Below are 18840 nucleotides of genomic sequence, written 5' to 3'. Positions count from 1 at the left end.
CAGCACTCCATTAAAACTGGAATAAATTTGCTTTTATAATTGGTTTGATCACTGAAATAAACGGGAAAACGCAAAAGAATATTTACCATACTGAGTGTAACCAGGTCCTCTATTCTTCCACTTGGGACGAATCATGGCAATGGGAAAGTTCCTCCGAGGCATAATAAGCATTCTGATAACCTTCTCTATTCCATTTATAATGAAATATCCTCCCATTTCCTTAAACAAACAGAAATAAGCTAAATATACTACTGTGTCATTAAAGCTAAAAAAAATTACAGACATCATGCCATTTTATAAAGAGATGAGAAAACGGCATGACTAAAATCATACTGATTGCATTACTAGCAAATAAATTAAACTATCACCTCGCCCTCTCCTATTCATATTCTAGTCTCCTATTCAAATCAATTTATGGTTGTTAGGATAAGGTGGACCCTAGCAACAAGATTGCTGAAATTGCAAACTGGAGAGCTGCTGAATAAAAAGCTAAATAATTCAAAAACTATGAATAAAAAATGAAAACCAATTGTAAATTGTCTCAGAATATCACCCTCTGTATTAAACTACAACCCTAGACCATATTCTTTTTTTTTTGCTCAAGTCAAGTTTATTGGGGATCATACACAGTATACAGAGAGTTAAACAGTTTCATGTACACAAACTATTACCTAGAATAATATACATAAAAGTATGCAAACATGATAGAATGGACAGCAGACTTTGAGTTACATCCTTACTCAAAATAGGTTGGGACTATGAGTCGCTGAGGTCAGGCCCCGGACTGGCAATCTGTGGGTTCTGGCAAATGCCAGAGAGCATGGGACCTATAAGGTCCCATAGAAAGTCACTATTTAGTGGGCTGGTGAGGGCTGTTTGGGCCTCTGTGTACCTGAAATGCCAGGGCCTATTTTAATTCTCAGTCCGGACCTGGTGAGGTTACAAACAATCTTGTGTTGTGTCTAGCCATTGCTGCCAGCTTACCCATTTATCCTGGATGTGTCCATTTCTGGTAAGTATAATTTTCTCTTTGTTACACTTGGAAGTAACTGCCTGGTACCAGTGTTCTATTAAAGGGGGAAAGTTGCACTTCCAGTTCAGTGTAATTTGCCGCCTAGCATGGAAGAGGGCATTGGACACTAGCTGCCTATGTGCTACTGGGGTATGTTCCTTAATCACTATACCTAGGAGACACAGACCCAGGTCTGCCGGCAGACTAGTGCCTGCTATCCTAGAAAGGTGCTTCAAAATCTCTGCCCAGTACTTCTGTAAGCCAGAACACTGCCACATAGTGTGTAGAAGTGTGGCTTGTTGGGCTTCACATCTTAGGCATTTGGGAGACAGGGTAAATTTTATTTAGCTTTGCCCTGGTGCAGTACACTTTATGCACCATTTATGTTTGCAGCAGTCTATCGTTATAGTTACATGATACATGCATAGGTGCTTTAAGGGGCTTTCCCCATTGACTATCAGTTATATAGTCTCTTTCCCACACCATTCTGCTTTGAATTGGATTATTTCTGACTAAGGAAACCTGATTTTTTTCTGTAAATTCCAGAGAGGGTTCTGGTTCGGTTTTGGAGGGTAACCAGTAGCGTAGAGACTGCTAGCTTTATAGGTTTTGTCTTATTCTGCCGGAATAGACCACTTCTAATTTGCTGGTAGGTTAGCCACTGCCTATTGGGTATATGGTACCGTGTTTTTAATTCAGCAAAGAATACTGGAGAATCATATCCCCACACATCTGCTATACTCTTTATCCCTTTGCTTAGCCAGCATTTTGGGGGAACTACATGAGCCATATGTGGGAATTTTGCATTGCCCCATAAAGGCATCCGAGGGTCAAGTCATGTGAAGGCCATCAATTCATGAACTTTTTCCAGAGCCCTTCCTTGTGTGAGCAGGATTGTGTTTGGGGATTGCTCTCTAGTGCCTAAAATGATATCCCAGGGGAAGTTAGCTATATGGAGACCTCTGCCCATAGTTTATGCAAGGGTGGATAGTGATTTGGGTGCAGAATAGCAACTAGATGGGTAGAGTTCAGCTGCTAAGTAATCGTGGAGCATGTCAGGAAGGGCCATCCCTCCTTCTCTGACTGGTTTCATAAGGGTTTGAAAACCTAGCCTAGACCTAGATTTTTTGTTAATGGTTTCGAAGATTTTCATAGGTACCCATATGGGGGAAGTGCCATAAAGGGTATAGCAATTTGGGCATAGCTATCATTTTAATTAGCTGTATCCAACCAACTGGGCCCAAGGGTAAAAGTTCCCATACCTTGAATTTATCCATTAACCAGCTTATCTGTTTATCTATGTTTTGCTTAACGTACTGTTGAAGGTCTCTCATTATTTCTACTCCTGAGTAAGTAAATTTATAAACAATGGGCATTACTCCTGCACCATCCTGATTGTCTGTTCCCAGTGGGACCACCAGGAATAAAACCGATTTCGTTGGGCTCACTTTTAGACCTGAGAGCTCTCCAAATTGTCTAGTTATCTCCAGAAGGCGTAGCAAGGAGGGTCCCCTGTCCCCTAAATATACTAGCGTATCATCGGCATATAGTATTTTTTTCCTGCAGGCCCTGGATCCTGAGCCTTGTAATGCCATCTGATTGTCAAACAGCTTGAGCAAAGGGTTCAATTGCCAATGCAAAGGGGACAGGGGGCATCCCTGCCTAGTCCTCCGTGCCAGGGAGAATGGTGAAATTAACTCAGAGTTCACCCTAAGCGAGGCCCGGGGGAGTGATACAGGAATTTAAAGGACCAGTAAGATCAATTTAAAAAAAAATAAAAAATTCGTTAGTATACATTGAAAAAAACAAAACAAAACACCAAGACAAATTAAACTTTAAAAAGTCCTTATTAAGAAATAACTTACCGAAATTCCGCTTGCGTTCCCCTTCAGAAAGCGATCGGGAGACCCATCGTCTGGCGCACGATTTCTCCTCCCTGCCTTCCTTATAGGAGATAGCCAGGGAGGAGAAATTGAGCGCCGCATGATGGATCATCGCCATATCTGAAGTGGAGCAGAAGCAGAGTTTCGGTAAGTTATTTCTTAATAAAGGCTTTGCGATTTTAAAGTTTTAAAGTTTAAAGTGTTTTTTTTTTAAATTTATACTAAGGAATTAAAAAAAAAAAAAAAAAAATCATTTTGATGTTACTGGTCTTTTAACCAGACCCTGGAAAGTTGGACCTATCCCAAAGTGTGAGAGCACCCTCCAGAGATAGGGCCACTCAACTGTGCCGAAGGCTTTTGCTATATCCAAAGCAGCGATGGCTCTTTGACCTTTGTTATCATGCTGGGTAGTAAGATTTATGAACAGCCTTCTAGTGTTAAGTACTACTGTGTTCCCTGGGATAAAAGCAGTTTGGTATGGGCTAACAAGCAAAGTAATAACCTTTCCAAGCCTTCTGGCAAGGATTTTAGCAAATATTTTTACATCGGCTGTCAGGAGGGATATGGGCCTATAGGATTTCCATAATATTTGGTCTTTACTCGGTTTAGTGAGCAAGGCAATTGCTGCTTCGTACATCGAGCCAGGCAACTTTCCCTGCACAAGAGCAGCATTAAAGGTTTCAAGAAGATAAGGGGATAGAGTGGCAACAAGTCTTTTATATATCTCAAGCGGCAACCAGTCTGCACCTGGGGCTTTTCCATTAGGAAAAGATTATATTGCCCCCATTACTTCTTCCTTAATGAAGCTGCTTTCAAGGAAATCTCTATACGGAGAGGGCAATTTGAGAATGTGTAACCCTGCGAGAAATGTGTTAATTTCTGCCAAGGGTCTAGTTATAATGGTTCCACATTGGTATTTTAGGGCGGATATTGTAGTGGTGGATTACTTCATAAGGTAATCTTACATTTAACACTCTCTCTCACTCTCTCTCTTAGTAAACAGTAGATTTCTTTGGGCCTTGTGTCATATACTTGTTGTACTCCTGCTGTTTTAGCTTAAGCACTGCAAGATTTCCCTCCGTAGGGTTTATAGCAGTCTGTTGTTCAGCTGCAACTACCTCTTTTTCTATATTATCTTGCTTCATATAACTTAGTTTTTTTATATGCTGCAATCTCTGCACCCAGCTGCCCTGTAAGGTATGCCTTAAAGGCATCCCACGCGGTCATGGTGTCCGCTGAACCTCTATTAATTTCAGAGAACTCTTGAATGGCAGCTTCAATCGTGGTTTGCATTGTCGAAAATTTGTACCCAGACAGGGATCAGGGACCATCTCGGTACTAGCATTGTACGGTGAAGTTGGATCATTAATTCCAGGGGGAAGTGGTCAGAGATCTCCCTAGGGAGGTGCTGCACGGTTATAGCTATTGACAGCATAGGTTTGTCTATCATGGCATAGTCGATTCTGGATAGGGATATATGCGATTGTGAGAAGCAGGAGTACTTTCTAGCGGTTGGGTGTAAGTACCTCAACATTTCCATCAGTCCTATACCATCACGTAGATTGCTTGATCTGTACACCCCATTTATTGAGACCTGCATTGAGAATCACCCATTGCAATGGTATTTGCGTGTGGGGATTGGGCCATAAATTGTGCTAACGCAACTAAGCAATCCCACTTATAGGGAGGGGGAATATAGACGTTTGCAAGAATTAGTTCCCTGTTATTTACATGACAGTGTACAAAGATATACCTTCCTTTTACATCGGACTTTATTGTGCTTAATAAAAAATAAACTGTCTTGTGTATTTACAGTGATCCTCCTGAAGAGTGGTTTGAGTAGGTGGAGTGGTATGCCCATCCCACCAAAAGCCTTTTAAGAGCCATAACTTTGCCCCGTTAAGTGGGTTTCCTGGAGGAAGGCTAGCATAACATGCTTTTGTTTGAGATAGTCCATAACCAGCCTCCTTTTAATAGGGCAGTTGAGGCCTCTTACATTCCAGCTGATTAATTTAGTAGCCATTTTATCCCTGTTTTGGCACAACAGTTGCGTACAATAAGAACATTACCCCTGCCTAACTTATTCTTGAGCAGTAACGTTAGCAAAACATAACATTCCCATCCGAACATTCCCTCCCTTTCCACCCCTCCTGGGGGAAGAATTATTCCCAAAAAACATCTTGGTGCTTACGGTGGTGGCCTTTAAACGTGGCCCAGTACACGGACCGTGAACAGTTAGTTTTACTGTTGAAAGGGGCTACTACTTCCCCTCTCTCTGGCCCAAGGTTGTAAACCCACAAGAACACCAAACTTCTGTATTAGAAGGCATTATGAGTTTCTGTTGTGGAGCGGGTATTTGCCATCATTATGACACCAATCTTTAAAGGTATGTCAACAGAAAAAAAAAAAAATTAACTGTGAGGTTGCCTAGATTGACTAAGGGTTACCTTTACTGTGCAAGGGCCTCGTGATGGACTGTTGTTACAGTGCTGGTACATTCTGGGTGTCGAGACAGTTATTGGCTTCTTGTGGCAAAGTGACGAAATGTGAGGTCCCGTTCAGCATGATCCACAGGTGGGCTGGGTAAAGCATGGCGTATATCAGCTTCGCTGCTCACATTCTTTTCTTAACATGCACAAACTTGGCGCGCTGACGCTGGACCTCTGCTGAATAGTCAGCGTATATAGAGAATGTTGCCGCTTGGAATTTTAGGTTGTTCTGCTTGTGTGCCATTACAAGGATGGCATCTCTTTCACGAGCGTTTAGCAGCCTAGCTATCAGTGGTGTTCATGGTGGACCAGATCGTGTCTGGATCCTGTGCGCTCTTTCTACTGCGAAGGTGGGGGACAAGTTGGCCCGATTAAACTTTACAGCCAGTCACTCCTCTATAAAATGCTTCGGTTTGGCCTCTTCGTGGGGAAACCCACGAAGCGCAGGTTGTTGCAGTGATGCTGCTGGCTACCAACTGGTGCACCTCTGTTATACGCTCAGGCAACAGTGCATGTATCCTCCAGGCTGCTAACTCGCTGTTCTACTGCTGCCGTCCGCTCCCTCGGATTTTGTAGGTCGTGTTTAATGATCAAGGGATCTAGCTTTATTTCTTCTTAGCGCTGATAAGGCTGGTGCAGGTATCCTTAGATTCTCTGATCTCCTGTAAAATTTCCTGCAGTGTAGGTTCTGTTGTAGGTTGCGCCAAAGGGAAGGCTGCTTGCCGAGGTATGGGCGCCATCTTGTTTGTCCTCGCGGCAAACTTCTCGAGCCTGCTGGCCTGAGGCCCTTTTTTGAGCTGTCATTGGGGCCCTTTTTTTCTTATGCCACATTAATATCCTCTGGGGTAGCTGTTGCCAGTCCGGTTTTGAGAGTGGTCTTAGATCAGATTAATGCTGGCCCAGAGAGAGGAGCACTCACATTAAGTGTCAGGCCACGCCCCCCCAACCCTTGACAATATTCATATGAATGCCACTTCTACAAGCTGCTCGCCGATTCCCACGATAGCAATCTACAGCCCATGTGACTTGAGCTTACATCCCTACACCATACACTATCACAGTCTTTGGTACATTCACTACAGAGTTACATTAAAGCTCTTACCTGCTCTTCCTCATGGTGCTCAAGAAGTTGCTTTGGGTTAAGGTCATACAGGTTGCAAAACTTTGACTTCACCATGATCGGAAACTGCCCAAGAGTTTGTTTAATGATGCCTTTCTGCATTCCGTTTAAGGACCAGCTTACATCAGCCTGAGGTAAAATGATCAAAGTTTCATATGAGAAATGACACTCATTTTGGTAATTCTGTATTGTAAAACAGAACCGGGGAAAATAATTTGACCCATTCTAGGAGAAAGTTTGTCCAGAACAACATTTTGAAGGTAAGATATACAGGTGTGGGACCAGTTATCCAGAATGCTCAGGCCTGGGGTTTTCTGGACAATGGATCTTTGCGTTATTTGGATATTAATACCTTAAAGGGGAAGTACATATTTTATAATTAAATTATATTGGAGATAGGTTACTTTTTCATTAAAGAAAGTAAAAATTGGATTTGTTTTGCCTTTACATGCCCTTTATTAAGCCTACTATTAAGCCAACTAAAATATTATTTAAACATTAAATAATCCCAATAGGATTGTTTTGCCACCAATAAGGATTAAAAATATCTGTGTGAATCAAGTACAAGCTACTGTTTTATTATTACAGAGATAAAGAAAATAATTGAAAAAAAAAATTAATTATTGGCTACAATGGAATCTATGGGAGATGGCCTTTACTTAATCTGGAGCTTTCTGGATAACGGGTTTCCAGATAACGGATCCCATACCTGTACCTTATTTATAAGAGAGGTTTAATTTAACATACTCTTCCTTATAATAGGAAAGTAAGGTCACTCAGGTCTATGGAGAATAACTCTGCGGATGCTAAAATGTCTTTAATAGGTAAATATTAAAAAAAAGGGACATTTTGTTTACAAAGTAAGCTATACCCTCTTACTTACAGAAAAAGAAAAATACAGAGAAAATAAAATATAAGTATAAATGTGGTGTGGTTACTCAAGATCCCCACAAACAAGGTGACATAAAAAGTACCATATGGTCTAAATCCAGCTACCGAGTTCCAAGAAGAACTGGCTACAACAGGACTGTACAGGGGCTTTGAGACCCAGCGTCAAGGATCATTAAAATTCCTGAAATGCTCCAAAAGGCTTAAAATATTTCACGTGTGTTGATATGCATACATTTCTTCTCCAGACTTGATAAAATGCCTGGCTGTTACTACAGTAACCTCTAACTCCTATTTTAAGTTACACAGCCCTGGGCTAACATTAACTTTTTAAAGAGCAAGTGTTTGGTAAGAAATGCTTGCCGCTCTATTGAGTAGACAGGATTGGATTTATTTTAATCTTCAGCAAAGGACAGGCTTTTGTTTTTTAAAATCACTACAGGTACAGGTATGGTATAACTTACCGGAAACCCATTATCCAGAACGATACAGATAAGTAAATAACTAATTTTTTTACATGTTTTTCTCTGTAATAAAACAGCATCTTGAACAGGTATGGGATCCATTAACCCATTAAGGGCGAAAGGCCGTCTCCCATAGACTCCATTATAATCAAATAATACAAATTTTTAAAAACGATTTCCTTTTTCTCTGTAATATTAAAACAGTATTTTGTACATGATCCTAGCTAAAATATAATTAATCCTTATTAGAAGCATAACCAGCATATTGGGTTTATTTAATGTTTACATGATTTTCTAGTAGACAAGGTATGAAGTTCTAAATTATGGAAAGACCCGTTATCCGGAAAGCACCAGGTCCCGAGCATTCTGAATAATAGGTCCCATACCTGTATCAGAAAGCTCTGAATTAGGGGTAGACAGTCTCCCATAATTTCATCCAAATAATCCACATTTTTAACAAAATTTCCTTTACCTCTGTAATAGTACTGTAACAGTACCTTGTTCTTGGCTAAAATCATAAACCTTATTGGAGTCAAAACAAGTCTATTGGGGTTATTTAATGTTTAAATGATTTTCTAGTAGACTTAAAATATGAAAATCCAAATAACAGAAATATAATCAGGAGAACACCAGGTCCAGAGCATTCTGGATAACAGGTCCCATACCTATACTTGATTCTAAATAAACTAAACTGATCCATATTAGTGAAAAACGAATCCTATAGGTTTAATGTTTATGAACAGACTTACGGTATGGTGATTTACAAAGGTACAAAATTTGCAGCTAGTAATGTATTAAACCTGGTTTGCAGTTGTTTTTACTAACAGTAACTTTGGAATAAAGCATCATCTAAAAAAAAGCTGGCAGAGATCTACAACTCTCCAATGGGGTCACTGGCCCCACCTAAAAAATAAATGCCTGTTGGGGCAAGGCCAGACGTGGCGTTTTTGCAGCGCGTTTTTAAAAAAAGAACAGCCAGGCGTAAATGCACATAAACTGCACTACCACTGAAACTAATGGAAAAAGCACTATGGCAATTCACACAGGGCGCTTGCAACCTGAAATCCGCCACAGGACGCCAGTAATGGCGGTTTTTTTTAGCAGAAACGCCAATACATAAAGAAACTACCAAATCGATAGATTCTATGGGATCGGCACGTTTGAAACCACACTAAATACGAAGCATAATTTAAATATGGCGTCAAAATTTTCAATGAGAACAATGAGAAGTGCATGTTGGGAAAAGAATCCTACATGCTGAAGAACGCATGTTGACGTTTGCATGTGGTTTCAGTGGTGTGTTTACGCCTGGCTGTTCTTTTTGAAAAACGCCACGTAAAAACTACGCAAAAACGCCACATCTGGCCTTGCCCTTAGCCTACAAATGAATTGTTATTGAAACTTTTTATTACTTGTCTTTCTATTCAGGCTGTCTACTATTCATATTCCAGTCTCTTATTCAAATCAATGCATGGTTGCTAGATAATTTGGTCCCTAGCAACTATATTGTTGAAATTACAACCTGGAGACCTACATAACAAAACACTAAATAATTTAAAAATAATACATCATACTAAAAGTTTATTTAAGGTGAACAACCCCTTTAAGTAAAAAGGAGAAAATGAGATTGTAACAAGGTGTGTTATTGTAATCTGTATCTATGATACTTACAGTCAACTTGCCCCGGTATGTACTTCTTCTTCCTCTGCATTCTGCTGGGTATATCTTTTGCTCTTTGCAGATGCTTCCCTTAGGCACTAGAGGGTGGCTAAGAACTGCGTCCACTATTTGCAGTGCCACCTTGTCATTTCTGTAAGTAAACTCAAGTGGTTTCATAGCCTGGAACAACCAAATGAAAAATAAACTGTCACCTACAATAAACCGATCTCAGGAGTCCATGATATTTATCTCTTGAGGTTTAACGTATTTAAGGGTGAAACAAGACATTGAAAGACCCCAGGAATATTTTGGGCTTTATATTTAAATGAAAAGGACTGGAAAATCACTTTCATATTCCCATTTCTAACACTTTTGACCTGCTGTATCTGTAGTTTTCCATCCATGAACTTATGCAGAAGTGAATACTGAAATGATGCTGGAACAAATCCACTGGCCTAGAATTGATGTGATTAAATATACCCATTTGCTATGGCCAAGGTCGACTGACTACATGAGAAGCTAATTAAAGTGGGGTCGGCCAACCAAATGTCCAGGGGTCAGATGCGTCCCTCCAAGAGACCAACAAACATATTGGAATAAATAACTGGCCATCGCTGACCTAGAGCATAGAGTGGAAGTGCATGAAAAGGAAACAAGCAAATATTACTTTACACAAACTCTGCACTTGTGTTGGTCAATAGTCATTTTTCATTTATTTCACTGTACTGGGCATATTTATGAAAGATGAAAATTAATTGGAGCATTTTCACCAATATAAAAATTTGCCACAACATTGCCAAATGTATAAAATAAGACTACAGCAAGTTTTGCCAAAATAATTTTACTTTGGTGAATAATCTGTTCACTTTGGTGAATGCTCACATCTTTTTGCCAGGTGGTTATCACTCCAGTGAATATTTGCCAATTTGTCAACACCACAAGAATGAATTTTCTCCAACAGAAATTTCTATCCTTAAGATAAACCACTGATCCCCAACCAGTGGCTCACCAGCAACATGTTGTTCGCCAACCACTTTACGGTGGCCTCAAAGCAGGTGCTTATTTTTTGATCCTAGGCTTGGAGGCAAATTTTGATTGCATAAAAACCAGATGTGCTGCCTAGTGATGTGTGGGTCGGGCCGACCTCGCACCTCCGGTTCAAGGGGTTGGCTTGCACTGCCGGTTTCCAACTTCCTTTTTTTATAGACTCGCGCCTTATATAATCGCCCCATTTTTGTGACATCATCGTTGAGGCAGGTCTATAAAAGGAACCCGGAAGTTGCGGGCTGGTTAGGTGGACATCACTAGTGCTGCCAAACATAGCCTCTTTCTGACTGCCAGTCTACATAGGGGCTACCAAATAGTCAATCACAGCCCATAATTGCCCCCCCCCAGGGACTTTTTGATGCTTGTGTTGCTCTCTAACTCTTTTTGTGTTTGAATTTGTCTCAGAGGTATAAAAAAAAAAAAAGAGGACCCAAGAGTCTTCCACCCCAGGGATACCGGGATACCAGGAAAACTCCAGGTGGGCCAAGGTGTCAGTGGGCCCTCATAATAAACCTTTGGCCTATTTCATGGCCATTTCCTATTTCTATGAGAACAAAGTGGCTAAATAGGTGGAATAATAGATTATAGTAAGAAAAGAGACTAGGAGAATAAAGGTTGATTGAGGAGATGAAGAATAATAGTACTGAGAGTAGCCCCTGGTCTAAGGTTCTATGATGGGCCCCTGGTGTCCCAGTCCGACACTGTATCTATTATATACAGACTAGCCCAAACTAACAACTTTAGCGCACTATCCCACACCCCCAGCTGCCTCACCTGCACCGCCAGACTCAGCCCCTCTGTCATTGCTTGGTTGAAGGAGTCGATATGAGCCCGAGTGATCTCCTGCAGAGGAGGGTGCTGACTCTCCCCGGGAATCCCATAGTCGGGACTAGTAAGTTTGGCCAGGCTCGGTTCTCTGAGCAGCGCCTGCCACTTTGCGTCCGTGTCCATCATGCAAGTTGGAAGGGCCACTTAGTTTCCCCTTGGAATACTGAGCACAGCGCCAGGCGTGCAGTCCATGTGCACAGGAAGGGGAGGGCAATACACACACACATGCGGCGCTGCGATCTACTTCCTACTTGAGACGCACTTCCGGGACATGTCACAGCTGTAATGTTGTACTCGCTCTTTAGCCGGGCTGGGCTGGAAGCAGAGAGGTAGCCGCACTTAGGAGCCGCTTCGTGCAGAGCTGTATAAACGCAAGAACGTATGTTGCTGTTATAATGTATGCATTGCTACCAGTGAACCAGAGCGTTCAGCCTTTTAAAACCATTTAATTCTGGCATCTTATGTTAACTTTCAATAGGTAATGAAAGTTGCGCATGTCTATTCCCTGCACTTGATGAGCCTGCAGTGGTGTCAGCAAAGCCAGGCACAATCCCTTGTAAAAGAGCGGTGGGGAGACATTACTTCTTATTTTTAAGGGTTTATAGAGGACATATTGAGCAGCTTCCTATGGCTGTTGACTACAACTACCAGAATTCTTCCAGCTGTAGCTGGCTCACAAAGTTTGTTGGCTACAAGCTGGGTGTCCCATCTATCTATCTATCATCTATCTATCTATCTATCTATCATCTATCTATAATGTATCTATCTATCATCTATCTATAATGTATCTATCTATCATCTATCTATAATGTATCTATCATCTATCATACATCTATTATCTATCTGTCATCTATCTATAATGTATCTATCTATATATCTATCTATCATTCTATCATTCAGCTTCCTATGGCTGTTGACTACAACTACCAGAATTCTTCCAGCTGTAGCTGGCTCACAAAGTTTGTTGGCTACAAGCTGGGTGTCCCATCTATCTATCATCTATCTATCTATCTATCTATCTATCTATCTATCTATCTATCTATCTATCTATCTATCTATCTATCATTCTATTTATCATCTATCTCTCTATCTATCATGTATCTATCTATCTATCTATCTATCATCTATCTATCTATCTATCTATCTATCTATCTATCTATCTATCATGTATCTATTATCTATCTATCATGTATCAATTATCTATCATCTATCTATAATGTATCTATCTATCTATATATCTATCATGTATCTATTATCTATCTATCTATCTATCCATCTATCTATCATCTATCTCTCTATCAATCATGTATCTATCATTTATCTATAATGTATCTATCGTCTATATATAATGTATCTATCTATCTATCTCTCTATCATGTATCTATTATCTATCTATCTATCTATCTATCTATCTATCTATCTCTCAATCTATCCTGTATCTATTATCTAGCTATCATGTATCTATTATCTATCTGTCATCTATCTATAATGTATCTATTATCTATCTAAAGGACTTTTATTATACAGATTTTTGTGTCCGGGTGACAGGTCCACTTTAAAAATAGTTTTTGAAGCATTTGCCCCTAAAAAAACAAATGCTCTGTAAAGGTACAGATTTATTGTTATTATACTTTTTATTACTCTTATTCAAAGCAATGCATGGTTGCTAGGGAAATTTGGACCCTAGCAACCAGATGGCTGAAATTGCAAACTGGAGAGCTGCTGAATAAAAAGCTAAATAACTCAAAAAACACATGTAATAAAAGATGAAAACCAATTGCAAATTGTCTCAGAATATCACTCCCTACATCATACTAAAAGTTATCTCATGGGTGCACAACACCTTTAAGAAGAAAAAAAATCAGTTTTTTTGAAATATTTAAACTACACACGTTTTCAACTTATGATTCTTGCATAATGAATAATTCGATCATAACATGTCTTCTTGTAAGGTTGAAATTCTCTTAATATCTTCTTTTTTCAGATTTTCAGATTACAGAAGCTATATAGAACTTTGTTTTCTTCACTATTTGGCCAGCTTACGTTGGATTCTGCAGAATGGTTCTCAGTGGTATAAAAGCTGTGTTTTTTGACCTAGATAACACATTGATTGATACTTCAGGGGCAGGCAAAAAGGCAATTGAGGAGGTAATTTTTTTCTCATTAATCATGCATTGATTAACACTATTTCAACACCTAATATGTGTTGCATTATCATTAACATGTAATCTTACACAATGAAGACGTAGGAATTATTAGTTGTAGTGTTTTTTATTTCTTTGTATTATGAGGGCCTTTTTTATATATAGGCACTTGTGGGAATGTGCCTAGGGTGCAGGGGTGCTTCGCCAATGAGGCGAGTTGAGGCTGTCGCCTCAGGCGGCAGCGCCCCACTAGGTAAAAAATGCTGCTCCTGGTACTTTAAGAGCAAATTTCCGGGGGAGGGGGGGGCAGCAGCAACTGCTGCTGCCTCAGGCGGCGGAGGGGCCAGGATCGCCCCTGCTAGGGTGAATGCTTTAGGGGTGCAGGCTATGGGAGCCTATTTATAAAAGAATTAAACAAAAAAATTATTTTGCTGCACGATACTTGGCTACATTAGCATCAGAGATGATTTCATGATCAGTGCACAGTACGCCAACTTTACAGCAATGTGCAATTTTAGGGTGAGGGCATCAGACTGAAATCTAGCCCTGTGTATTTGGAGTATTTGGGTTTATATTATGAGATATATGGGGGTTGGTAAGACAACTTTTGCACTCTACAACATCAGACATGTCCCTTAAAATGCACCTCTTCTGTGGTGTGCACTAGTGGTGTGCGGGTCATGTTTTCCCTGACCCACACCCAACACTAACCCGCCCTGCTACGACCCGCGCACGCCCGCACCCGCTTCCGTGGGTCCTTTTATAGACCCGCCCCGCCGATAACGTCACAAAAGGGGCGGGAGGCTATAAAACCGGAAGTCGGATGCCAGCATTTGAAGGTGGCTCAACCTGCACCCGCCCGCCACCCGCGAGGAGCACTGCGAGGTTGACCTGAACCCGCCCGACCCTCGGGTATTGGTTCGGCCCGCACATCACTAGTGTGCACACATTTACCCAATAACTTCAAACAACTTTTAAAGGGGACCCGTCACCCAAAAAAATTATTCAAAATCTTTTTTTATCACATTAGTCAAGCAAAATGAACTTTAATTACACTAAATAACATATTTGAATCTTGTTTCCTTTAGTTTGGGAATTCAAAATTATAGCAAGCAGGCAGGAGCCATTTTGTGGACACTGTTATTACGGCAAGCCTTGCATCATCTCAGAATCTTGTTTGTGCACCAGAATGGGGGACCTGATGTCCATCCCCATGCCCTGGTTACACAATTAAACTATGAAGAGAGTGGGGGAATGTGGGAAAAACAATGACATTTAGGAAGTGCTGAATGGAAAGTGAAAGCAATTGTCTGCCTCGCCTCTATTCCTAGGCATAGAGGAGGGGCAGACAATATTTGATTGACAGCTGAGATTTTTAAATGAGCTTACATCAGCTATGTATGCTTTAATAAAAAATAGAAATTGGATTCATGTTTAATTTGAACATTTTAAAAAGATTGCTTCCCATAACATATCAGCTTCTGCACATCACTTTTCTGCTGACTCATTATCCTGTCACTATTATAACACTGGCAACATTCCTCCAATATCTATATCATTTTAGACCTTGCATAATAATGTTCCCAACAGTATATATTGTAAGCCCCTGCATCAGGGCATTTTTTAACTTACCTATTGGTTTGTTTTTCTTTTATTAAGTATCCTTATGTTGGTGTTTTATAAATAAATGTAATCAAATGAATACAAATAGAGAAGCAAATTTGGGCCATTCTATAAAGTATATAACTTTGTAAAAATTATAGTACAGAACATGAATATGAAGTGAGAATAATGTACATGTTATGCACGTTGCTTGGTGTGGTAAGAATTATTAGTGTAGTATACATTCTGCTAAAGGCCCATATTGATAACACCAAGAACATGGGTTCAGAAAAAGACATATGGGCATGGGATTCAGAAAGAGGCAAGTTAATGGGAACGCTTGCAAAACATAGGCTATTGTCATCATCTCAGGAAGAATAGCTTCCATTAGAAGTAATTTCTGTAGCAGCAACCATTTTCTTTTCACTTAAAAGGCAAATGTAATGCCCTTTGCAGACCTGTGCTGAGAATGGGAATCAGGGTTTCTGAATGATTCGAGTGTATTTTGTTGGCCTTTTTTTATCCAATTTAAGTGAACAGGAAAGTTGCTGCTGGTATGCAGGTGATATAAACATAATAGTCCTCCCATTTTCCGAAGTCGCCCGAAGTTCCCTTGTGAGGCAACTTTAGAAAACTGAAACAATACGTATGCCATCCCACTGGCAATTCACATTCTTGCCAGCGAGAAAGCATTTCAAGGAGATTAGTCGCTCGCAGCTAGGGCCACACTGGGCTGAAATCAGCCTGCTGAAATACAGGGACCGATTTTCGCCCCACCGCATGTGAAGAAACTCAAGACATTTCACTGCAAAATCCGCTGAGTGTTTTTGCACCAGAGCCGACACACATGGTTCCGGATGTGAAAAAAGAAGGAGGCTACTGCACGTGGTAGGGGATGAAATCAGCCTGCGTATTATATCGAGTTGATTTTGGCCCCATGTGGCCCTAGCCTGAGAGAGCCATGGTGTTCAAAGCAGCACCTGTTTACACCCCGAGGGTGTAAAAATGTTGTGGGTATGTTTATGCATTAATAGAGGAGAGGAAAAAGGGAGAGGGCATGAAGTTATTCATTAATAATAATAACAGTAAATGTTTAAAAGCTGTACATGTAGAATTTCAAGGCAGGTATAGCTTCAGCTTGGCAACATGATTTCAGAACAGTTGTTTTAGATGACAGCATATGAAAATGTTGTCAGTTTGGACCACCTTCCAGTAGTGTTTGTTTTGTGCTCTGATGGTACATAATTACAAATGTACAAGTTCCTTTTATTGGTTTGTTTAAAGTATAGGCATATGGCATCCACTGAATTGCACCCTCCCTTATTTTTGAAGAGAAGCTGTACAGGTATGGACAGGGGCGATTCTTGCTATTATGCCGCCTGAGGCGGCCTTTTTTCGCCGCCCCCACCCCTCCCCACGGCACTAACCTTTTCAGCGCCGGAGAGGGCAGGGGCGGTCTGCGACACTTAGTGCAGAGAGCGCAATAGCGCTCTCTGCACTAGAAGAGCCGAATTTCCGGTTTGAAAACCGGAAATTCGGCTCTTGGTTACCAGGAGCGGCATTTTTGCCGCCCCTGGCAACCAGGGGGGCGCTGCCGCCTGAGGCGAGTGTCTCAACTCGCCTCATTGGTGGAGCGCCCCTGGGTATGGAATCCGTTATCTGGAAACCCAATATCCAAAAAACTCAGAATTACAGAAATGCCGTCTCCTTTTGACTCAATTTTATCCAAATAATTCTAAAAATGATTTCCTTTTTATCTGTAATAATAAAACAGTACCTTGTACTTGATCCCACCTAAGATGTAATTAATCCTGATTGGAGGCAAAACCAGCCTATTGGGTTTATTTAATGTTTTCATGATTTCCTAGTAGACTTTTAAGGTATGAAGGTCCAAATTAAGGAAAACTACAGGTCCCGAGCGTTCTGGATAAAAGATTATACCTGTATTACATTTTGTATAATACACAAAAGAACCATGAATATCCTGTAAAATATATCCTTATAATACACAAAAGCCATGAATATCTTGTCAATTATATCCTTATAAACAGTGAGTTCTGATGTCATCTGTCACATGACTCACTGAAACTTGTGTATTATAATAAATAAAGTACCCCCAGTTGCAAAATATGAGGATATTAGGCATCACCTCTGCGTTCCATGACCTGTATGGAACCTTCGGCCTCGTGTTTTATACGGTCATGGAACTCCTCTGTAACTTTTAAAACCCTTATATTTTACAAGAAGGGGCACTTTATTCACTATATAAACAGTGCTTAGTGATGTCACCAATTATTATTGGAGCTTAGTGATGTCGTTTGTCACATGAAATATGCATATTATAACAAATAATGTACCCCCAATGTATATTAGAAGTTACCTTGGAGTTCCGTTACCTGTATAAAAGGTTTATATGGTCATTGAACCCCTTTTCTATGATTCATTCTATCTTAGTTTGGATAAAGTACAAGGTACTATTTTATTATTACAGAGAAAAATCATATTTAAAAATGTTTTATTATGGAGTCTATGGGAGATGGCCTTTCTGTAATTCAGAGCTTTCTGGATAATGGGTTTCCGGATAACGGATCCCATACCTGTATGAATTCAACACACTATAAATACCTCCATTTTTAATGACCTTGCAGCGCAACTATCATGTCCACTTAGAATTTTGAAGTTGCTTCTTACATATACACTGTGAGCTATGTTTTGTTACAGGTGGTGAAAGTACTTACCGAGGAAAACCAATACAAGGAGGATGAAGCTCATATTATATGCAACAAGTTCCAGGCAAAGCTAGGTTGTGAGACTCTGGATTCTTCCAAAATGACCATTGATGATCTTCGTGTTCGGCACTGGGAAGAAGCAATGCTAGAAGTCAGACAGGGAGACCACAAAGAAGTGGCCAGTGACTGCTACACAATGTGGAAAACAAGACGCCTGCAGCTCCTGACAATGTCACAGAGTACTAAAGACATGCTGTGTGAACTAAGAAAATCAACTCGCTTGGTCCTCCTCACTAATGGTGTGCGGCAGGTCCAGAGAGAGAAAATTGAGTCGTGTGGTGCACAACAGTTCTTCGATGCTGTTGTGGTTGGGGGAGAACATGCTGAAGAAAAGCCAGCACCTTCCATTTTCTACCACTGCTGTGACCTCATTGGAGTGTTGCCTGGGGACTGTGTGATGGTCGGGGACAATTTAGATACAGATATCCAAGGTGGACTTAATGCAGGCTTGAAAGCAACCATCTGGATAAATCAAAATCCTTCAATAAATAAAGTCATGCCAACCCCTCACTACACCATAAAATCTGTAATGGAAGTTCCTGATGTCCTCAAAAATGTAAAATAGAATTGTAGATTGTGCGACATATTAGACATATAGAAAGGTGAAGATAATGGAGCACTGATGGCTTTGTAAATGGTGTTTTCAATAATATATTTTACGTGCAGCAAGTTATTTCAACAAAAGCAATGTGACAAACACATCAGGTTTAGGTAACATTACCATGTTTGTGATTTTTTTATTACATTTTGTAATCAACATTCATTAATAATTTTTATAAAAAAAATGCAAAGACTATTACATTATTATTACATAAATGTAATACATAAATTCCAAAACATGATTCTGTGTCCGTATAGTAGCTAAATATAAATATGTAATACATGTGTGATCTAAAAACTAAATTAAACATTCCA

At 40.2% G+C, this 18840-nt stretch overlaps 2 protein-coding genes across 4 annotated transcripts in view; one reads left to right on the top strand and one right to left on the bottom strand.

The window, feature by feature from the left end:
- Positions 1-11601, bottom strand: part of polr1b.L (polymerase (RNA) I polypeptide B L homeolog) — a 24850-nt gene extending 13249 nt beyond the window's left edge. Inside the window, 4 exon segments of the mRNA NM_001086536.1 lie at positions 87-219; positions 6487-6633; positions 9528-9695; positions 11337-11601. Of these exon segments, the coding sequence (NP_001080005.1) occupies positions 87-219; positions 6487-6633; positions 9528-9695; positions 11337-11513 (625 nt within the window). The 5' untranslated portion in view covers positions 11514-11601.
- nanp.L (N-acetylneuraminic acid phosphatase L homeolog) lies at positions 11583-18840 on the top strand. Of its 3 annotated transcripts, none has more exons than XM_018261801.2 (3): positions 11583-11719; positions 13375-13538; positions 17858-18840. In XM_018261801.2, the coding sequence occupies exons 2-3, from the start codon at positions 13449-13451 to the stop codon at positions 18488-18490; spliced, it is 723 nt and encodes a 240-aa protein (XP_018117290.1). In that variant the 5' UTR covers positions 11583-11719; positions 13375-13448; the 3' UTR covers positions 18491-18840. The 3 variants fall into 3 exon arrangements, with proteins under 3 accessions (XP_018117290.1, XP_018117289.1, NP_001084546.1); XM_018261800.2 differs by having other exon boundaries at positions 11633-11769; NM_001091077.1 differs by having other exon boundaries at positions 11708-11787; positions 17858-18640.

Source organism: Xenopus laevis, chromosome 5L (genome assembly GCF_017654675.1).
Source record: "Xenopus laevis strain J_2021 chromosome 5L, Xenopus_laevis_v10.1, whole genome shotgun sequence".
Classification (NCBI taxonomy): Eukaryota; Metazoa; Chordata; class Amphibia; order Anura; family Pipidae; genus Xenopus; species Xenopus laevis.
This window is presented reverse-complemented; position numbering and strand designations above follow the sequence as displayed.